The sequence below is a fragment of the Caretta caretta genome, chromosome 1 (assembly GCF_965140235.1).
Source record: "Caretta caretta isolate rCarCar2 chromosome 1, rCarCar1.hap1, whole genome shotgun sequence".
Lineage (NCBI taxonomy): Eukaryota > Metazoa > Chordata > Testudines > Cheloniidae > Caretta > Caretta caretta.
In genome coordinates, this window is record NC_134206.1 from 224,088,876 (window position 1) to 224,112,355 (window position 23,480).

Below are 23,480 nucleotides of genomic sequence, written 5' to 3' on the forward strand. Positions count from 1 at the left end.
CCCAAAGTCCCCACAACACTAACATCTTAAGTGATATCAGTGTAAAAGTATCAGCCTATAAAACTTTTTGTTACAACCATCTCACATTCAGTTCTCAATCTAGTTCCTTCAGTTTATCAGAGGCACTGCCTTCCTACCACACTGTTGCTGCTATATACATAATAAAATAAATAAATAAATAATGATTAGATCTTACATAGCACTTTTGATCCGCAGATCACAAAGTGCTTTACAAAGGGGGTAAGCGTTATTATTGCCATTATTATAGCCAGATGGAAAAACTGAAACACAGGGAGGTGAAGTGTCTTGCCCAAGGTCATAATACTTTATATCATATTTATATATATACACATAGAACATCACTGAAAGAGTTAAGGATAAAAAAAGGGACGTGTTAATCCTGCTCTTATTGAAGTCTATGTTAAAATTTCCAGTGACTTCAGTTGGAGCTCTTTCAAGCCTTTCTGTATCCATATGTAACTATCAGTATGTGGTGTGTTCTGGATGAAAGTTGGAGGCATGTAGGTAGGAATAGCGTTCAGTAGGTTTCCGGTATAGGGTGGTGTTTATGTGACCATAGCTTATTAGCACCGTAGTGTCCAGGAAGTGGATCTCTTGTGTAGACTGGTCCAGGCTGAGGTTGATGGTGGGATGGAAATTGTTGAAATCATGGTGGAATTCCTCAAGGGCTTCTTTTCCATGGGTCCAGATGATGAAGATGTCATCAGCGTAGCGCAAATAGAGTAGGGGCATTGGGGACGAGAGCTGAGGAAGCGTTGTTCTAAGTCAGCCATAAAAATGTTGGCATACTGTGGGGCCATGCGGGTACCCATAGCAGTGCCGCTGATTTGAAGGTATACATTGTCCCCAAATTTGAAATAGTTATGGGTGAGGACAAAGTCACCAAGTTCAGCCACCAGGTGTGCCGTGACATTATCGAGGATACTGTTCCTGACGGCTTGTAGTCCATCTTTGTGTGGACTGTTGGTGTAGAGGGCTTCTGCATCCATAGTGGCTAGGATAGTATTTTCAGGAAGATCACCAATGGATTGTAGTTTCCTCAGGAAATCAGTGGTGTCTCAAAGATAGCTGGGAGTGCTGGTAGCGTAGGGCCTGAGGAGGGAGTCTACATAGCCAGACAATCCTGCTGTCAGGGTGCCTATGCCTGAGATGATGGGGCGTCCAGGATTTCCAGGTTTATGGATTTTGGGTAGCAGATAGAATACCCCTGCTCGGAGTTCAACAAAGCCCATTGCCAACTGTGTCCACATATCTATTCAGGGGACACCATCATAAGGCCTAAATCACATCAGCCACACTGTCAGAGGCTCATTCACCTGCACATCTACCAATGTGACATATGCCATCATGTGCCAGCAATGCCCCTCTGCCATGTACATTGGCCAAACCGGACAGTCTCTACGTAAAAGAATAAATGGACACAAATCAGACGTCAAGAATTATAACTTTCAAAAACCAGTCGGAGAACACTTCAATCTCTCTGGTCACTCGATTACAGACCTAAAAGTTGTAATTCTTCAACAAAAAAACTTCAAAAAACAGACTCCAGCGAGAGACTGCTGAATTGGAATTAATTTGCAAACCGGACACCCTTAAATTAGGCTTGAATAAAGACTGGGAGTGGATGTGTCATTACACAAAATAAAACTATTTCCCCATGTTTATTCCCCCTCCCCACCGCACTGTTCCTCACACATTCAACTGCTGGAAATGGCCCACCTTGATGATCACTACAAAAAGTCCCCCCCCCCCCGCTGGTAATAGCTCACCTTACCTGATCACTCTCGTTACAGTGTGTATGGTAACACCCATTGTTTCATGTTCTCTGTGTATATAAAATCTCCCCACTGTATTTTCCACTGCATGCATCCGATGAAGTGAGCTGTAGCTCACGAAATCTTATGCTCACATAAATTTGTTAGTCTCTAAGGTGCCACAAGTACTCCTTTTCTTTTTGCGGATACAGACTAACCAGCTGCTACTCTGAACAAGGCAGAAAAGACAACTATGATCCTCTAGTCTGTCCTCCTGCATAACACAGACCACAGAACTCCCCCAAAATAATTCCTAGAGCGTATCTTTTAGAAAAACATCCAATCTTGATTTAAAAATTGTCTGCGATGGAGAATCCATGATGACTCTTGTTAAGTCATCCCAATGGTTAATTACTCTCATCATTAAAAAAATGTATACTTATTTGCAGTTTGAATTCTAGCTTCAACTTCCAGCCATTGGATTCTGTTGCATCTTTCTCTGCTAGATTGCAGAGTGCATTATTAAATATTTGTTCCCCATGTAGATGCTTACAGACTCAAATCAAATAACCCATCTTTGTTAAGACAAATAGAGTGAGTTCTTTGAGACTATCATTCTCAGGCAAGGGTTCTTACAACAAATTTTTTGGTGGCCTCAGAGTGTGGCCACCAACACTTGCTGGTGGTCGCACTGACACTTTCTCCCCCAAAACACTTAATTAACTTTAGGAAAAACAAACAAATATGCATGTATACACTCCCAGATCATTGTAATTTATTTATGTAGGGCTTTTTCTGCAGACTCAATAAAAACAATGATGCGAAATATTTGTATGTTTGTTAATATCACTTTTCACAGCAAGTCCTGGCAAGTTAAGACCTGGATGGAGGGGTGGGAGATGAGGCAGCAGAGGCCAGGGGAAATGGATGGGAGGCCCCGCCACCGCATGATCAGAGGTGTGGGCTGGCACTGGTGCCCTGGGCCAGCATCCACAAGAACTCAGGGTCGGCGCCTGAAGTTGCGTGGCCAGGGCCAGGGATCAGCACACACTGCCATGCAGCTGGGGATCAGCACCCAGAGCTGGCACCTGCTGCTATTCAACTGGGGTCGGGGGTCGACACCCAGAGTTGACGCTTGGGGTCTGTGCCCACTGCTGCACAGCCAGGGCTAAGAGTCAGTGTCCTGGGCCAGGACCTGCCAGAACCTGGGGGTGGTGCACGCTGCTGCATGACCGGGGGTGGGGATCTGCACCCAGGGCTGGTGCCTCAGGATCGGCACTAATGGCCAGCACCTTCCAGAACCCAGGGTCGACATCCAGGAGCAGTGTCCAGGGTGGGTCAGTGGCCATGGCTCATGGTCGTAGTGTAGAGAGAGGGGTTGGCTGCCGCCAGAGTTTGGGGCTGGCACCAGGGGGTCTGCGCCTGCTGCTGCACAGTCAGAGCTAAGGGTTGGCATCCAAAGCCAGCACCCGCCGGAGCCCAAGGCCAGTGCCGGGTATCTGCACCCAGAACTGGCAGCCACTGGAGCTCAGGGTCGGCGCTTGGGGTCGGAGTGCACAGACGGGGATCAGTGCCTGAAGCCACTGGCCTCTGGTGGGATTGGGGATTGGCACCACACGGCCAAAGCCGGGAATTGGAGCCCACCGCTGTGTGGCCAAGGATTGGAGTCTGAAGCCGCATGACTGGAAACCTAGTCTGAAGCCAGACTCCCTAAGTTCCCTCTGCCCAACCACCCCAGGGCTGAAGTCCGGGCCCCACTGAGCCCCCTCGTCCCCTAGTAGAGAACTCACCTTGCTCCTTCAGCATTGTGCTCCCCCTGTCTCTGGAGACAGGCAGAGTGGTGCATCCAGGAGCAAGGGGGAGGAGAGGCTGATGCTTTGCCTCCCCATCACTGCACAGGAAGCTGACATGGCTGCAGGGGAACCTCCTGGTGACCACATTTGAGAAATGGTGCTCTAAGGCAAGTTTTCTAATTTCCATCACAGAATGTCAGTGTTTGTTTGCTTTCATCCCCTCGCTTTAGTACTTATTCTGCACGCTGTGGTAAAAACATGCTTGAATTAAATAAGAACTGATGCAGACTGTCACAACAAACTAGAGGTGATCCTTTTCTAAGTTTCAAAACATACACACACAAATACTTCTGTACTCCAAGGTTTGACGCTTCTTTCCACTTCCTGGTTTGAGATGGAAACATCAGATATGATAGCAATATTTCTGACCCAACTAGAATCAAGAAGTGTCAACAATGTTACAAAAAAGCCTATTCTCACAGAATTTCCAGCATTTCTGAGGTTCATCTAGCCCTAATACTCAACAATAATATATTAAATTAGCAGTGCAACTATTGTGGATACTGTGACAGAAAAAGGCAAAACATTTCATAAAAAGTTTGAATTCATTTTAGTATATTTTTAGGCGTAGCTGTAGGGTATGCATTAAATAGCGCTGTGTTCTGTGCAATGTGCCCCTTGTCCAAGGATGAATTACTTTTTCCAAAGTGCTGTGTACCTTTTCATTATACTATTTACATAGATGACTACATGCTTGTAGCAAACTCTTCAGCTGATAAGGTCATAACAGGGAGACGATTGTAACATACCTCAGAGAATGCTGAAATTAATCAACTAAATATGCAATTACCTTTACCTTTCTGTATTATACTGTGAAATGATATTTTAAGTGTACATTAGCTGTATTTAGGTCTTTAATTTACCATCACACAAAAATGAAAAACAAAAACCAAAAAACTTCTACTAGTCATTTTAGAAGAATTGTTCCTAGCAGTACTTAAAAGTAACTGCAATACAAACAACCTTAGAAACCCTTTTCAAGATTAGCCAACAGAAAATTTTATATTTATAGCTTATGTATGGAGCTTATTTCAATAAAATACAATTTAAATTGTATTTAAATAAACTCAGGTGAGACTTTGCCAATAATAAAACAAGTTCCAAAAGTTTAAACAGTCATTAGACCATTAACATGGACCAGCAGCTTTAAATACTTGTTGTATAACCTACTTTTTATCATCGATGTCATATTAATTGCAGTGGTTTCACTGAAATAAAAATAGATTTGGACGGTAGCTGTTAGAATGACCATTTTATAAGTTGCATCACACATTTAATTGTGTCTGTTCCATAGAAATCTGATCTTTGCTTGCAGTTCATTACAGTAAATAAAATTCAGGCTTAAGAAATAGTGAATCTTTTCTCTGCAGCTATGTAAAATTATACAGTTAATAAAGTAATAAATCTTACACTCCAAGCCTCCTTCTCTTTGGTACCGTGTCCCTCTGGGATCTTGGTTAGACCGTTTAGAAAGCCATAATGCACATTTGGGGCCAAATGAATTAGGAGGTATGGTTAGGTTCCCATCTCTTTTTTAATGTAATTATTGTTATCCCAAGGATATTATAGTGAAGACTGGTGTTTTGTGATTTTTTTTTCAAAACAAACAAAACAGAAAAATATATGCTCTGAAACCGAAAGAAAATCATAATCCTTTTTGTAGAAAACCCATTCATACAGTCTAGAACACGTGTATCTGTGTGGACAAGTGCTTGCATTACCTGAGCATTCAGCAGTTCCTCACACTTGTATGAGTGTTTTTCAATTGCAGCTACGTACTGTTTTTCAATGGCTTCTTCTTGCTTCTGAACTGTAGACTGCAGTAGTGCCTGGAAACAAATACAGCAGACCAGTTTCAAAACAGAAGACACGTTTGAGTGTTTTTGACACACTGCAAATTAATTAACTTTTGTATACAACTGAAATCTGATATTCAGCTGCACCCACAGAACAAAAATGTGCAATTACTGAAGTGCTTTTCTATATAACACTATTTTCATGTGTATATCTATCTTTCTTTCTTTAGCCAAGATGATATTTTTTGGTTCTCATGTTTCCTACACACATAAGCTGCATAAAAGAAGGCAACTCACAGAAGAAGATAGAGAGGGTGAGCAGTCCTGTTAAACATACTCAGTTTAGTGGGACCACACAAGATGAGAAGCATATGAAAACTGCTGAGAAAAAAAAAAAGCCAGACATATTTCACTGGCTGACAAAACTCCACATCCTCTCGGCACACTGTAAGATCCCATGGGCCAAGCATGATCTTCATAACCACAAGTCAACTAAAAGCAGATGGAAATTCTGAGTAGTTTAAAACATAAAAGCAATACCCCCCCAGGAAGTTCACACTCTGATGTGAAGAGGTGGAAGTCAAAGTGTGGAAAAGTCAAAGTACTAGGACAATATGAAAAAGATAATAAAATTAGGGACATTATACAGATATTTGATCTTAGCTGTGCAAAGGTTAAAGAATCTGTATGCAAAGGGAAAAAAACTAAAACAATCACAAGAAAAGCCAAATCACCATTTGTAGGCATTATATCCACCTACTTCCTTGAAGATGATGCTGGTATTTTTACCTTCACTTCACATACTCCTGTGCTATACATGTTTTCAATAGTATATGCTATTTATATGTTCCTTCTCTCTAGAATATATACTGTAGAATTTGTAGTCATAACAGCAAATTCTATTTTTAAATAGTAATCTGTGTATTAAACTACTTGCAATTACAATGTAAGTTAAAACAGACTTAAGATTTACAGAAAACAGATTTTTGGCACACATATGCAGAGAAGCAAAAAATTTTTGTTTTGAAAATAAGTTTGCTTGGTGAGAAACAATACACATTAAATAAGATGTTGAATAAATGCAAAAAAACATGGGACAAAAATATTTGTATAGCTTTTGGTCTATCTTCCGACATTTTCCAATAATTACTTTTCTTTTGCAAACATTACTGTTCTTCAGGATGTCTACTGCTATAACTCAGTAGCAGTTTTACTGAAGCAAAAGAAAAAAAAATACTAGTAAATTAGAAAAATGACAGATGGTGCTCGACATGAGGTTTAATCAAAATGCAAGAATAAGTTCAGTGGCTTTTCCACTGGCTTACGCCTGTCTTTAAATATAAAGCTTGTTTTGTAGATTGTTCATCTTCTGCACTGATACAAATTCAGACAATCACAAAAACTTAATTCTCAAAAGACTCCAATTTTTGCCTGAAAAACTCACAGAAGTCTACTTTATTTGGGGTCAAATCCCATAATGAATATACTGAAATGGATATAAATCAATGAGAAACCTTATTCAAGGGCTTACTACAGGAACAGAATGTCAGTTTGAACATTCTGCTTTTTATCCTCTGGACTAATGCTATAAATAATTATTATAATTAATTTAAGAAGTACATTAAAACATAAAAGGCATAAAAGCAAAGATAAATATAAGAAGTCACATTTTTCTCTGACTGAAGTCAACAGGAAAGACCCAGCTGACTTCAACAAGTGCAGGATGTGGTCCTAAATAAGGTTCCTCCCTTACCCCCAAACCATGCCTTCTACTACAGGTTCAGCTGAACCACTTGATACTCTTGAGTATGTAGGAGCTAATAGAGTTCCCCTGTAAATTATTTAACCAGTGGTCTGTCTATTTTCGGTAGCTTTCATTGAAAACAAAAACAGAAGTATTAGACTGAAAAAGTAACACCTGCCATGTTTTATTTAGTTATTTTTATAATGGAAAGTTATTGTATGTTCTGATAATAAAGTAACTTTGCCTCTTTTAGGGCTGATTTTACCAAGAATCTGTCTATCTTCTTCTGTGAGTTGCCTTCTTTTATGCAAAAGGTGTGTGTAGGAAACATGAGAACCAAAAATTTTAAACACATCCAGGGGAGTCAAAATATAATTTTTCAATATAATTTGGAAAAATGATTTTGGGGGAGGTGTTCTACTCATGAGAGAATGTACTAGCATTGCATTACACTCAAATTAGCCTAGTGGAGAATGATCACAAGTGTCAGTATCAGTAGATAAGGAAGTTTATTCAATAAAATATTAAATTCTATTTTTCTTTAAATTTAAAAGATGGCATGGAAATATGGCATTATACCACACTCTACAGTTGCATCTTGCCCTGCCCCCAAATTATACAGGCTGTTCTTAGACATCCCTCCCCATAGTATGTAGATTGCAGTCTTCTACTTTGTAATTTATTTCTGTTAAATACGTTGCATAAAGATAAAAGGTATCAGGAAATACTATGAATTCTGTGAGGACACTTAAAACTTTATAAAAATTAGATGTTTCCCATCCTAAATTAGTTTATAGACAGAGATAAACAGATAGATATAGTAGGCACTCAGATACTACAGTGTTCACTGTCTGTAGTGTCATAAATTGGAAAGAATATGCCCCCTCTGTATGCTCCTGAAAAGCCCAAAGTTTCAACATTTTGACATCATACTCTTTGTCTGACCATCTTATGTAAATATATAGAAACTTGACACAATGATCCTTTAAGGCTTGCATCATCTTGGAATGGTAGCCTTTTCTACTAAAGGTATTCATTAGCTTTGTGAGATAAATATAGAGTGGATATACAGAACTATCTATAGCTCCAACACATTAATGCAGCTATACTTCCTGAAAACACTAAAAGAATTCAAGCACAATTCAACCATAAACCACAGTAACACTTGATATTAGAGCTGTCAAGTAATTTAAAAAATAAATCGCACAATTAAAATTTTTTATCATGATTAATCACATTGTTAATCATAGAATACCATTTAAATATTTTTCGATGTATTCTACATTTTCAAATATATTGATTTAAATTACAACACACAATACAAAGTATACAGTGTTCACTTTATATTTATTTTTATTGAAAATATTTGCACTGTAAAAACAAAAAGTAGCAGTATTTTTCAATTCATGTAAGTACTGGTGTGCAATGTCTTTATTATGGAAGTTGAACTTACAAATGTAGAATTATGTACAAAAAAACCTGCCTTCAAAAATAAAATAATGTAAAACTTTAGAGCCTACAAATCCACTCAGTCCTACTTCTTGTTCAGCCAATCGCTCAAACAAATTTGTTTACATTTGCAGGAGATAATGCTGCCTGTTTCTTGTTTAAAATATCACCTGAAAGTGAGAGAAGGCATTCATATGGCATTGTTGTAGCCAGCGTCACAAGATATCTACATGCTAGATGCGCTAAAGATTCATATGTCCTTTCATGCTTAAACCACCATTCCAGAGGACATGCATCCATGCTGATGACAGGTTCCGATCGATAATGATCCAAAGCAGTGTGGACCGATGCACGTTCATTTTCATCATTGGAGTCCGATGCCACCAGCAGAAGGTTGATTTTCTTTTTTGGTGGTTCGGTTCTGTAGTTTCCGCATCAGAGTGTTGCTCTTTTACGACTTCTGAAAGCTTGCTCCACACTTCGTCCCTCTCAGATTTTGGAAGGCATTTCAGATTCTTAAACCTTGGGTCGAGCGCTATAGCTATCTTTAAAAATCGTACATTGGTACATTCTTCAGTCAAATCTGCACATGTACTGGGTCATCACCCAAAACTGCTATAACATGAAATATATGGCAGAAAACAGAGCAGGAAACATACAAGTCTCTCCCAAGGAGTTTAGTCACAAATTTAATTAACATTTTTTTTTTAAACGAGCATCATCAGCATGGAAACAGGTCCTCTGGAATGGTGGCCGAATCATGAAAGGGCATACAAATGTTTATTATATCTGGCATGTAAATACCTTGCAATGCTTGTGTGACGAAGTGGGACTGTTCTTAATGTTTTCTCTGTTCTAGGATCTCGCCACCCCAGGAATGTCTCCCCATTGACCATCACCTTCCACTCCCACTGGGGGTCTGAGGGGCCTGAGCCCAGGAAACTCCACACAGACATATAGGTTGGGGTCAGGAGTGGGAGCCTGTCCACCTCCCCACCCACCTGGCTAACGGAGTCTATGGCCTTGGGACCCAGCAAGGGAGCTAGACACCGGGGTTTTTCCGCAAGGTCCCCCTCGTTCAAATCACCAGCCTGCTCAAAGGCAGTGAGGTTGGGCATCCACATCCCCCGCCTCCTTAACCAGGGGTAACAATTTAGTATCTAGGTTCCCTGCGGAACTGGCACCCCGGGGTCTATCCGCACTCACCCCTGGGATGTGCCCTATGCCTCTCCGCTCCACCGTCGCCGGTTCATGCTGCTGCTGCTTCTGCAGCTCTTTCTTGGACTCTCGCTGCATCTCACAGTCCTCTTGCTCTCTTGCACTCAGCTCCAATCCCATCCGTCTCCGATCCCCGGATGGGGAACCCGATCGTGAAGACCCCTGTCTGGTCGGGGACAGGAGTCTTGGGGATGCCTGGCTACCACTCCAGCTGCTCCCAGATCCTGCTATAGCCCCATTTGGGTCAGGAATCTGCTCCTTAGAGAGGTCATCCTCCTCCAGCTGCACGATTAACTGTGCTTTGGTGAACTTTCCAATGCGCAACCCTCTCTTTTTGCACAGGATTACAATGTCCTTCTTAAGGAGATGGTGATAGGCCATCATTTCGCTGTTCCCAAGTTGTTGCGGACTCACGGGCCTGTGTGCTCTCAACTCCCCATGGTTTCCAGGGAGAACCCCTAGTGTGCCAGCCCTTCTCGAGGTCACCACCTCTTTGCCAGGGTTGAGCTGCAGACTCCTCCGCCCCTTGGACCGCTCGCTGCAATTCCCAGGGGAATCCTGTTACTGCAAAAGTCCTTCTCTCTCCCAGGGCCAAGCCGCAGGCTCCTCCGCCCCTGAGACTGCTCACCGCAGTCCCCAGGGGTACCCCATTACTGCACATTCCTTCTCGCTGATCACACACTCCCAGGGGTTAACTGACCCCCGAAACCACTCCTCTCTGAACCTTCAGCACGCCTGGTCCTCGTCAATCCCACTTTGTTTTACTGCTCCCCAGTCACTTACTGCAGGGAACGCCATCCATGGGGTGCAGTACATCCCACCTCTACCACCATTTGTCATGGAGTCCCCGAGAGATGCTCTGGAACTGCTCCCTACGAAGCCAGTCAGGACTCTGGTGAAGTCTCCTCTCTGTGAGTAGACTGTCTCACACAGCTTCCACCTTCCTGTATCTGACCTCGGAGCATTCAGCATCCTTTGCCCCTCTGTGCGCTTACCACAGCGAGTCCGCTCAGGCGGGGTCCTGGGGAAGCCAGGGGGTCCTGCACCCCAACTTCGTAGTCAGACGTGACTCTTAGTCAGTCAGTAAAACAGAGGTTTATTAGATGACAGGAACATGGTCTAAAACAGAGCTTGTAGGTACAGAGAACAGGACACCTCAGCCGGGTCCATTTTGGGGGACAGTGAGCCAGACAACTACGTCTGCACTTCACTCCTCGTCCCCAGCCAGCCCCAAACTGAAACTCTCTCCAGGCCCTCCTCCTCTGGGCTTTGTCCCTTTCCCAGGCCAGGAGGTCACCTGATCTATTTGTCTTCAACCCTTTAGCTATCACCTTGCAGGGGGGAAGGGCCAGGCCATCAGTTGCGAGGAAACAGGGTGTTGGCCATTCTCTGTGTCCAGACCCCTGCACACACCTGCCCTCTAGGGCTCTGCAACAATTATACACCCTTATCCCACCACCTAGATACTTAAGAACTGCATAGGGGAAACTGAGGCACCCCCACAATATTCAGAGAAAACATTCAGAACAGTCCCACTTCGTCACAGCTTGATACAAAAGTGCCACGTGAACGCCTGTTATCACTTTCAGGTGACACTGTAAATAAGAATTGGGCAGCATTATATCCTGTAGATGTAAACAAACTTGTTTGTCTTAGTCACTGGCTGACCAAGAAGTAGGACTGAGTGGACTTGTAGGCTCTAAAGTTTTACATTGTTTTGTTTTTGAGTGCAATTATGTAACAACAACAACAAAAATTCTACATTTGTAAATTGTACTTTCACGATAAAGAGATCACACTACAGTTCTTGTATGAGGTGAACTGAAAAATACTATTTCTTTTATCATTTTTACAGTGCAAATATTTGTAATAAAAATATAAAGTGAGCACTGTACACTTTATATTCTGTGCTGTAATTAAAACCAATACATTTGAAAATGCAGACAAATATTCAAAAATATTTAATAAATTTTAATTGGTATTCTATTGTTTAACAGTGTGATTAAAACTGCTATTAATCACGATTAATTCTTTTTGAGTTAGTTGGATGAGTTAACTGCAATTAATTGATATCAAGCCCTACTTGATATATTTAAATGCATACTTGCAGCACAACAGCATCAACCTTAAATTTGTGTCCCATTGACCAAAAATAATTTGGGGTAGCCAGCTTCGATAGTCTAAACTCCCATTTTCCACAATGGATGAAGTGCTCATCCTGGTGGCCTGACACTGATGGTGAGGACAGCCCTTCACTTTGACTCATCTCAAGTCTCATGGACATCTCTGCTTCATCAATCTCTTGCAACTGTCTTGATGTAAAAGTGGCACTCCACAATAATATTTGTCTTCCAATACATCACAGTCAGTTAGGCCATGGGTAGAGGAGAATGGAGCCCCACACAGCTGCAGCATGCAGTAGTGGTCTCAGTTTCTGGGTCTTCACATGTACTGTCAGACCACCTTCTAGTGCCTCCCCTGGGATGCATGAGATCCTGAAAACTAATCTTCAAGTGCCTTTAGTAGAATTTTTTTTTAAACAAAACTGAACTCTGGCTGTTTAGCCTGGTCTTCATTAGGAGAATATGCCACAGAAATAGCTTCTCAGTGAGTTATAAGAGCTTTTCTTGTTCTCTCATAATTTCCTTGGACTCCCAAAATCTTTTCCAACTCTCCCACAAGTCACTGCTTCAGGGAACTGTGAGGAGAACTGTGGGTTATGTATTTAAGGGTAGCGTGCCTGCATTTAAAATACATAGCCATGCATGAACATGGGGTAGAAATGGACCCAGAAAAGAATAGCTAGCATTGACAAAATTTTACCACTATTTGTGCTGGTGTAATCCCACTAGTTCATTAGGCAACTGTATGGTTCTCTAGGATAGAGACACTGTAAAGTATATTCATTCTTAGCATTAAATGAAAATAAGCCTTTATTTGTAGTACCGACTAATTGGCAATCAGCTATATTTCCTTAAACTATATCCTGTACACTTGGCTTTGTAACATTTACTTCTTCCACTGTATTCATATGCTCCATTTTATCATGACTAGACTGGGAAAAAAAATAAGGATAGAGAAAACTAAGAATTAATGTCCAAACTGATTTTAACTGACTAGATTTGGCTCATGAGACAGCTCTTAGTTTCCAACTTGGCATAACCTTCAATAACTTTGCTGGCTAATCAAAGATACAATTTCGCCAAGTTTTAAGTCTCATACTTCAATCTATAGCAATACTGGCTTATAGATCAGAAAAAGAAAGTGATAGCTGGATTTGTTCTTTGATTTAAACAAAAAAAACAACAAAAAACCCCCCAAACCCTCTGATCAACATGCCAGTGCTAGGACGGAGGTAGAAAATGCAGTTAATTTGGTGCATTTGGGAAAGGACACAATAGACTGGCTGTCTGAGATGCCTTTCCATTGGTGTATCTTAGAAAAAAAAGGGTTGAAAGATTGTTATGTAGGATTTCAAATAAAACACAAAGTTGTAATTTAAAGTCAACCACGAAGGAGGTGGGGACAATGACAACGAATTAAGATAAATTTGGAATGCAGTATGCAAGGTGTTACACATTACCAGATTTGTTAAAAAAAATTGATAAAAACCAACATAAAAATTGGTTTTTTGACAAAAATGAAAATTTCCTGTCAAAATTTCTATTAACTAAACCCCCCTCCCCCTTTGTCCCTTATTTTCTGAGCTTTTTTAAAAAAATTCTCCCTACCCACACCTTTTTATAGTGGAAAAAATTATAAAAGGGAGAAAACGGGTGAACAAAGAAAAAGATTCAAAACAATAAATTTTGAAATATTAATTAAATTTTAAAAAGTACAAATAATTTCCTTTAATATTTAAGAGATGGGTGGCCTTTATGGTATTACTCAGTCTTATTTCTCACTTTCTACACTTTGTCCTACATAGTATGGATCAAGACACACAAGCTCCAACAGCGCTAAGGTTTCATATTTCTCAGCATGCAATTTCCTGCACTGATGAACTCCAAAGGGAGCCAGCCCTTTCATCCAGTCCTCTTCAGGTCCCAGGATGTGGACTCATCCAAATGTCCAAGAATTGGAATTTTATTTAATTTTAATTTAAATGAGAGAGCATTGAAAATTTTCCTCATGTGTCTCACTCATTTTAGGTTATTCTGTTCCTCTGCCTTAACGTCTGTTTGAATTACAGTGCAGAAGTCCAATTCAAAAGAAAATACAGTGAACTATGGTGTATATCCGAAAAATGGAAATTAAATGTAACCTACAGTAACAATGCTATTAAGTGAGGAGGATCTAGAAGTCAAAGAAAGTATGTAGGAGTGTGATAAGAGTTACTGCTGACTTTCTTGTCAAAGGATTCTTGTAATAAGTTTACCTCAAACTCCAAAACCTTCTCACAGTGAAAATATATTTTGTGCCATGTACATTTATATATTAAGAATGCATATAATCTCCATCCCTCATTGCTCATGCCAAACCGGTTCAGTCTGCCAGAACTGGATGTTCTGATCTATTTATAAGTCACGATGCTGCACTCCAAAATACATTTGAGCAATGGTCCCACAATTGCAGTCGGGGCACCAAAAGCTGTCTATGGAGAGTTGGCTTGTCTTATGGTGCTGGTCCTCTTCCTTGCTTACAGTTGCTAAATTGCATTACAATAACAAAAATATATTGCCTACTTTTCTAATTTTTTTTCATGTTATTGTAGTTATTACAGGAAAGCTATTGATTGTCAGTTGGGGGCAGGAGGGTCTGTGCAATCAGGAATGGGAAGGGAAGCGATCCACAAGACATCCTTTATTATAAGGTGGTACGAACTATAAAAAAAAAGGGGAAAAAAAGGAAAGAAAAGGTTGAGAACTTCTGTACTGGAAGATTACCAAATACTCTCCAGTTAAACAGCACACAACAGAAAGACGAGAAAAGTAAGAGAGATCCACTGGTCAGTGTATGTTATGCCTCCTCCTCTGTGTCTGGTCCACAGGGCCCAGCTACAAAACCTGGCTCTCTTCAGCTCAGACTGTGGACACTCACTCTTTCAAGGGCTGGAGGTCTACAGCGTGGTCAAGATGGCTGTTACACAACTCAAGGCTCATTGAATCATAAGGTTAGAACAGACCTCTCGGGTCATCTCGTCTCATCCAAAATTCCAACTGTTGTGAACAACAGATGCTCAAGATGAGCTTCCTCTGTCCAGGGGCCATGTGCAACTCACAATGTTAGTGTGTGTTATATGTCACCCCCACCTGTATTTGCCCAAACCTGCTAAGGAGGAAAAGATGAAGATTAGATTTTGGATTTTGCAAATTTTTTAGAACCAGTAACAGTAGATGTTAACTGATTTGAATAATAAAAAGACGAATTAGGGTGGTATGGGTGGCTTTTCTGATAACAATATTACACATTTACTGTCATACAGCATGGCCAGAGGGCAGAAGGAGAGTAACTAGAAGGGAGCCTTATTCCCTGTAAAGGGAAGAAAGTTTGCTATAGACTAATTCAAGCACCTGAAGCCAATTAAAGCACCTGAAGCCAGTCACATGATAAAAAAATTCTGCTTCAATCAGACCAGGAGAAGTTGGAGTAGAGAACAGTTTGAAGGAGTTGGAGCAGAGAACAGTTTGGAGAAGTGCCGTGGCTGGCTAAAAGACCAAGACCCTAGGTAAAGAGACACCCGGTTTGTGCAGAGAGAGACGGCAGGAAGCCCCACAAGCTGAAGAGCAGGAGAGGGAAGTAGCCCAGGGGAAGGAAGCACTAGTTCAAGTGGTTTACCACTATCCTTAGGGCTCCTGGGCTGGGACCCAGAGTAGAGGGTGGGCCCGGGTCCCTCCCTCTCCACTACTCTTCTCTGAGTTACTAGTGGGACAGTAGATACCCTAGTTCAGGGGCAGAAAAGTGCCCCCTGAACGCCCCCCCAAGAAGAGGAAGCGTGGGACCCATCATAATCGTACCAGCAATTTGCCACATTACACATATTATCTTTCCAAAACTTAACTCCACTACTGATAAGAGAATAATCTGTTTCCTTTTTTTTTTTGGTCTTGACTCTTACTTCTTTAGGTGACAAACATATTTCAGATAAACTTACACAGCAGCTACAGCACTTGATTGTCAAAGTACATTGAACTGGAGCAGTATACAAAAAAACACTATTTAAGTTTACAATACACTTTCTCTATACATTATACATACACACCACAGATATAGAGGAGATATCTATGTGATGAATGTATTTGTAATGTATTACAACAGTCTCACTTACTTACTCTGTCTCCTCCTGCTAATGAGGTTTCTAAACCAATTCAAAACCACAAAACAATTTCAAACCAAAGTGTTTTATTTTAAAAGGTAGCTTGCCACATAAATATTTGTTTAATTGCTTCCCAAATTTAAAGTGGCTGGAGGTACAGAATAGGCCATATTTGGTCATGGACTAGTGTCAAAGATACAGTAATTGTTGAACCTGATAAGACTACAGGTCTACCGAGTTCAGTATCCTGGTGCCTTGCTGCCCATACAGAAATGCGTCATGAACAATTGTGGAATAACTCACTTGTAAGCTTACCCCTACTAGTTAGTGGTTGGATTATGGATGGATGCAGGAGGTTTTAGATGCCTTTAAAACAACAAAACAAAACTTAGCTTTCCAAACTCTCTCATGCCATCAGTGTTGAAAACAAGAGCTTTATCCAATTGGAGAATTAGGAGTTCCCCTGACCTCCCTTTTCATTGGTATAGGGCATTTGCTTCTTGATCATGATACACTGAGACTTAGTCTTTAGAAATTTCTAAAATTTGCTAGTTAGAATTCTTCTCTTTCAAAGACCTGTATAGTTGGATTCATGGGATTAAAGAAGCCTGTCTTTACAGGGCGGGGGCTATGAAAAATAGTAGCAAGTTTTTAGAATGCCCTAACACACTTGTAAAATTGTTTCATAAAAATAAGTGCCATAAACATCTGATAGCATTCTGTAAATTCTGGCATTCATTTGAGACTGTTTCCCTAATTTACTTGTGGTTTTGACACTTAGGAATAATGCAACCATTTTAAACTCATGCTACCGAAACCATGAAACGTCCTCCTTTTTGACTTTTAAAAATGCACCTCAAGTGTTGTTTATATGCCATGTTTCTTGGCACATACACTAAATAAATTCGGTTTTTGGTTAAAAAGGATTCAAATAACCAATGGGGAAGCAAACAAAGAACAAAACTACACACACAGTTACTGACAAAAATACAACCCACCATCACGGTTCAAGGAAAACAAAATGGAGAGGGGAATGTGTACTCACAAAGTAACGTGTTCCATGTGTTGCAGGAGATGGGAAACTATAGGAAATTGCGGGGGGGGGGGGGAGGTTAGCTGTGGTTTATCAATTAATTCTAAATTTTTCTAATGTTTAAGATGCCAGTGAACTTTTCAGACTATGGTTTGCTTTCTCTCAGTGGACCATGATTAGCGTATTATCAACATTTACAAGTTACCACACAGCTCCTTCTAAACAAGCACAGGTAAAAGCACTACAGAGGGAAAAACCACACATGTGTTCCTATGAGCATGCTAAAAGCTTATCAGAGGCCACACACCAGTCTTATGGGGCCTACTAGGCCAAAGTCTTTCCAACCCTTCTGCAAAGGTTGGGGCTCCCCTTGGACAGATGGCCCTGTCCATTTGCAGGATCAGAAGAAGGCCCTGAGCCTATTTAAATGTAGCCTTTTTATATGTTGGTGTCTGCAAAATTTACTTTCAACTAATATATGCAAATGTGACCCTTTCCTTAGTCAGGATCTCTCTCATAGGTCCAAACATGGTGGTACCTATGTCTTCTTAGGTGAAAGAGAAAACTTGAGATTCTCTGCCTCACTCTTTTATATTTCAGTGAACCTTTGAAGTGGGTTCTTCTGAGGGTTACTCTTCAAAGTAAAGTTTATTCAAATAATGAAGAAGTCTGGTGGTGAAGAAGGTTCCATGCTCTTTTTCCTCATCTGTGTTTGCTGAAATGGAAATCTGCTTTGTCTCCTACCATTTCCTCTCCCTGCTGTCTCAAGGATATGGTTTACTACTTATATGCAAATTGAGGAAAACACATATTCCTTCGTTTAGGATAGACGTGTTTAACAACTTTCGCCCAGGCAGCACTGTGTGCTTTTGAACATGTGCTATCATTATACAGGGGGATTTTGTAACTTTACATATAATGTGGCTGCACACATTTCACCATGATATTACGGACCGGCGGGTTAGTTTTAAAAAGATACCACACAAGTCATATTTTGCACAAAATTACAAAGATCTGTAGGGTGTAAATACAGGGGTGCTTTTGGTCAAAACCATGCCACAAGCAAGCAGAAGAAACCTATCCTGTATTTCTTTTGTATATGAATATAGAGCACTTTATGCTTTCTGAAGTTTGATCTGGTCTCTAGAAAGGCAAAACATAATAAATAAGGATTTACCAAAACCAAAACACAACCACCCAAGCACTTCACTAATACAAACCAGTTTGCCTAGCACACAGTCAGATTAAATTGTACTGACAATGGGAACCAGTTCTGTTTACCTAGAAAAGGATTTATCACATGTCCCCAAAGCTGGAATTTATGAGAACCCTCATTCAATTAAATAAAAGGAGTGGCTTTTTTTGTGTTTGTTTGTTTTTTAATGTTCATTCCCTAGGAGGAGCAAAAATGGTGGAACTCCAATTCAGCAGCATTGCGAGATTTCACATACACCTCCTTTTTGGAAAGCAAATTAATTAGCAGTCAGAGAACAAGACAAAAGGAAGAGAACAGAACACTGTTTATCAACCTCCTTTCTCTTCTGAGAAATGTTACAAAAATAATTCTCAACTCTGAGAAAAACTGGTCTCTTAATTGTGAGTATTTCGGTTTCCTGAAAACATTAAAAATAACACATTCACATGAAACACCAGCAAGTGTATATACCACATTATGCTCAAGTTGGAATGTTAACTAATGGGTGTTACTGAAAAATATACCATACAGAAAATGTCGTGACTCCAAAAGCTCACCAAATTTGTATTTCCATTACTTTATTTCCATAGCTCAGATATATTATTATATTTAAGTAGCTAAAAGAACATCCTGGACAATTATATACAAATTAGCTCATCAAACACTCTACTTACTTCAAAATTGCTATAAGCCAATGCTGCCAGAAGAAACCTTTAGAAATGGAATAAGATCTACCCAACTCGGTATATAATGATTGAAATGTACAAATTATAATAAATTTTAGCGCTGATTTCAGCAACAGAATTGCTATACTGGTACCCAAGTAGACACTGATCCATTTAATTCAGTATCCACCAGTAGCTAGTTACTGTTACTTCAGATGAAAACAAATGCGTTAAGTAACATGTCTAGCCAATTCTTCAATAATAAAACAGGGAGAGGTCAAAATTCCCTCCCCAGCCTCAAAGGTTGAACAACTCACTCCAGGAAGCACATCATTTGACTAACCTCCTATCATAAATTAGCTATTGACAAATAAACTAAACACCATGTAGATTAAAATATTTCAAAGCTGTCTTTTTTTCAAATGTGTATATTTTATGCATTTCAGATATTGAAGCTGCCTATCGTTCAGATTAAGTTCCTTGTTGGGGAAGCCTTCTGTGAAGTACAAATGAGATGTCCCTTTTAGGTACCATTACAAAGGTGATTCTGTGTACCGCTAAACAAGAATTCACAAAACGAAAAGGAGTACTTGTGGCACCTTAGAGACTAACCAATGTATATGAGTATAAGCTTTTGTGAGCTACAGCTCACTTCATCGGATGCATCATAAGCTCACGAAAGCTTATGCTCAAATACATTGGTTAGTCTCTAAGGTGCCACAAGTACTCCTTTTCTTTTTGCGAATACAGACTAACACGGCTGCTACTCTGAAACCTAAACAAGAATTGTATCCAAAAAACTTTTCAATTCCTATTTTGGTCACATTGGAATTTTTAATGAAGTGGGCTCTAAATGAGATAAAATAGAAACAACATGTTGAGGTTAATTTCTGGAACTTTTTCCACTCAGTTATAGCATGTTACTAAAGCTTTAGCAAAGTTCCTACTTTGAACTTTCACATGCTCAGTCAACCAGTATTTCCTTTGGAAAATTCTACTCTGAAGTTGTTCACGACAAAAAGAAAAGCCATTTTTATTTGCATCAGGGAATAAACAATATTAGCAGCTTCAACATAACAAGAACTAAACATTGTCTTAACTCTACATTGTACAGCCAAGTGTTTCAAAGGAATATAATTGTGACAAAAAATAATTGAGATGTTCACAAGAGCTTCGTTTATTTTGTAAACTGCACATTAATGAAACAATTTCAGTTTTATATTATAGCTGTCATCAGTATCGTCATAATGATCAGGAACGTCTAGGTTCCACAATCTCATGTATTCACATTTCCATTACAAGCACCAATACAGTCTCATGCGGCAAAGTATATTCTTGACCTTTAGCTCTTTCTCACAGAGCCAGGGAGGAATGAAGGTCTCCCTTTCCTGAGATCTCAGCACATGTTGGTCTCCATTAGAAAAGTGTGGGGTGGGCAGGGACTTGGGCTTTCTCCTTTTTACGCCGAAGTAGACTTGACTGAATAGCCACTGCCAATTATAATTATTCAGTACTTAAGTTTATATTCCCTCACTCTTCCCCATGTCTTTCAGGTAATGTAACAATGCCTTTTCAATATATCCCATTTCCTCGATGTTTTTACGAAAAAAATGTAATTTTTGCTACCTTAAGATATTTAAATTCCTCAAAAAGGTTTCCCCTTTCTTTATCAAAGCCCTTACATACCCATAAAAAGGTGATCAATTATTTCTTCCACCTTACAGAGCTCACGTTGCATTTAGTACATTTTTGTGTCTATATATTTGAAAAAAGATGTTTAAGCCACAACGGCCAGTTAGTATTCAAAACAAAAGTACTTCATTAGTCCTATACAGGCTCTGAATTATGTCGTTATCCTGAACTCTAGGGAACAATTCAAAAAAATTTCTCTTTTTTCATTAATCCAATTTTTTTGCCATTCCTCTCAAAGTTTTCTGCACTAAACTTTTGAATTCCTGTTTACTCAAAAGGTATTACTATATCAATCCTTCCACTTCTTACAGGGTTTTTAACTGTTTTGTTTGCCACTTCCTTTCCTTTTTATTCCAATATGCACTTGGATCCAAGTTAATGCTACATATATCCCCATCTGTACTAACTCTGTTATTAGAAATATAACTGCATTGATTAAATCACTTTTACATACTGAAATACCCTTCATTGCCATAACGCCTGAAACTGTATCTGAAAAAATGACTGCCATTTCTGGGCGTACATCCCAGATCCAATTTAATGCTAGCATGATTGCTACTAGTTCAGCTGTCATGACAGCTACATAAATGGATATTCTTTCAGATCTACTCATTCCCAATTTTGATATACAATATGCCGTCCATGCTCTTCCTGTTCCCCCCCGCCCACTTCTTGGACCCATCTGTATATATTTGACAAAAGCGACTCCACTTTTCATCTATATACTGATACACATCTTTTTTAAGATCTGTCTTTTCCCTCCCCCCATCACACAGCTTAAATTTATAAAATATACGTAAATCCACATATTGACATGTGTCTTTCTACCCAGTACACCTACTTTATACAACAGCCTTCCCTCCATGTCACGTCTCTTGAATATACATGAAGACAGCCATCATGAAATTTTCATGACTCAAACTTTTTTGTTAAATTAGGAACTGAAATACAGTGTGATCAGTGGTGCATCTTCCTCTCCTAAAACCTTTTGCAGCTTACCTACAATGCGATTGTTTTCCAAATATGCAACCAATCTTTCATTTACCATTCATTCCATAATTTTACCCAGACAGGACGTAAGGGCAATTGGTCTATAGGCATCCACTTTTGTGGACAGTTTGCCTGGTTTTCATATTGAAATTACTACTGCCTCTTTCTACCCTACCAGTACTGCTTCTTTACCTTCCCCCTCCTCCACCCCATCATTATATAATTCCAAGAGAACCCTCAAACTGCTTTCAGATAGCTATTTAAACTTTATGTTTCACATATTATCTTTACCTGGGGATGAGGTCTTGCGGCTCTCAATAGGTTTCTCAAGTTCCTGCATACAAAACCATTCATCCAATATAGTATCATGTTACTGATAACTACATAATAGAGCATGACTCCCTTGAATGAACTGTCTTTTAATTTAGTAGAAAACTTCATTTGGATTTTCATCTTTACTCACCCTCTGGAAAATTTCTGCTAAAATCTCTGCTTTCTCATTGTGAGAACTTCTAACTATGTTGTCAGTCCCAATAGCACATCTTTCTTAGCCGAACACCCTGATACAGTGTGCTAGGTTGCTCTCCCATCTTCTCCTTACCTTTTACCAAGATGGGGGATTGGTGGAGAAAAATGTCAACCAAGATCCCAGTCCAATGACAAAATTCAGCCACCCCACAGTCCATATAGAGGCAGTCTCTTCTTATGTATTTCTGTATCCCATATTGGTAGCAGGTAATTTCCCATCTCAATGTAGGAGCTCCTCTGCTCTCCTCCCTTTTCTTCTCTACAGGCTTTACCCCGCCAATTCTCCAACCTTCTTTCCTGGCTTGGGTCTGTTGAAAGGATGCATCCCCTTTTTGGGGAAAATCTGCTTAGTCAAACTCCTCTGTGGATTTGACCACCTCCTCTAGAATTTTGAGTTGATGCCTCCTAACCCAGACATAGGTGTTCTCAGGGAGGCCTTGTAGAAATTGCTCTAGAATTATGGAATCCATAATTTCAGCCACACTCTGTGTATCTGGCTTTAACCATCAGGTAGCCCAACCCATTCATCTTTGGGTGAATGCCCTGGCTGCACATCACCAGCTCATCTACTGGCCTAAACTTCTGCAGGTACTTCTCTATAGGCAGGCCGTTCAGTCGGTCTTGACCACCTTAACAACATCAGTCTCTAGCCTGTTGATTGCTGAAGGCCATGTAGGCCACTTGAGCCTCCCCACCAAATTAGGTGCTAACTAGAGGGTCCACATTCCTCTGTCCTAGTCAGCTCCCGTTGCTTCCCCTTCAAATGTCACTAGAAATGCATCACAAGCCCCATCTTACCCAGAGTCAGACTGCTGTTCCCTGTACAAGGTTTCACCAGTTTCTGAACCAACTGCTGCTGCACTTGCATTTGTTCCCTGATAAATTCCTGCAGGCTCTCCTGCTGCTCCTCCTGCCTCACCAGCAGAGATGGCCTCTCCAGTTGGTGTGATTACTGGAAGAACTGCGTGGTCTGTTGTAGTTCTTGCTGACACTCCACCAACCACTGCAGTGTCTACTCCCTCACCCAGACACCAGATCCTTGCAGAGGCTTTCCTATCTGTCTCTCAACCATCATGACTGTGGCAGACAAAATCCTAGACAAGCCCACAATGGTAATGAGGTGCACTCTGTCCCCATCCTCTCATGCCCCAGAAACCTCTCAGACTCCATCCAGTAAGCTGCAACTTTGTGTGAATGTATTTACATTCCCATCACCAACACCAATGCACTCTCATGCAGCAAAGTTTTAAGAGTGTTTCTTGCATTTTAGCCCTTTCCCACGGGGC

General features: G+C 40.3%; 1 protein-coding gene across 7 annotated transcripts in view; it reads right to left on the reverse strand.

Annotated features, from left to right (window-relative positions):
- Positions 1 to 23,480, reverse strand: part of CCDC91 (coiled-coil domain containing 91) — a 335,516-nt gene that overhangs the window by 134,615 nt on the left and 177,421 nt on the right. For all 7 annotated transcript variants that reach the window (XM_048824193.2, XM_048824157.2, XM_075121017.1 and 4 more), the window contains one exon: positions 5,350 to 5,457. In XM_048824193.2, coding sequence (XP_048680150.2) covers positions 5,350 to 5,457 — 108 coding nt within the window. The remainder of the gene's footprint in view (positions 1 to 5,349; positions 5,458 to 23,480) is intronic.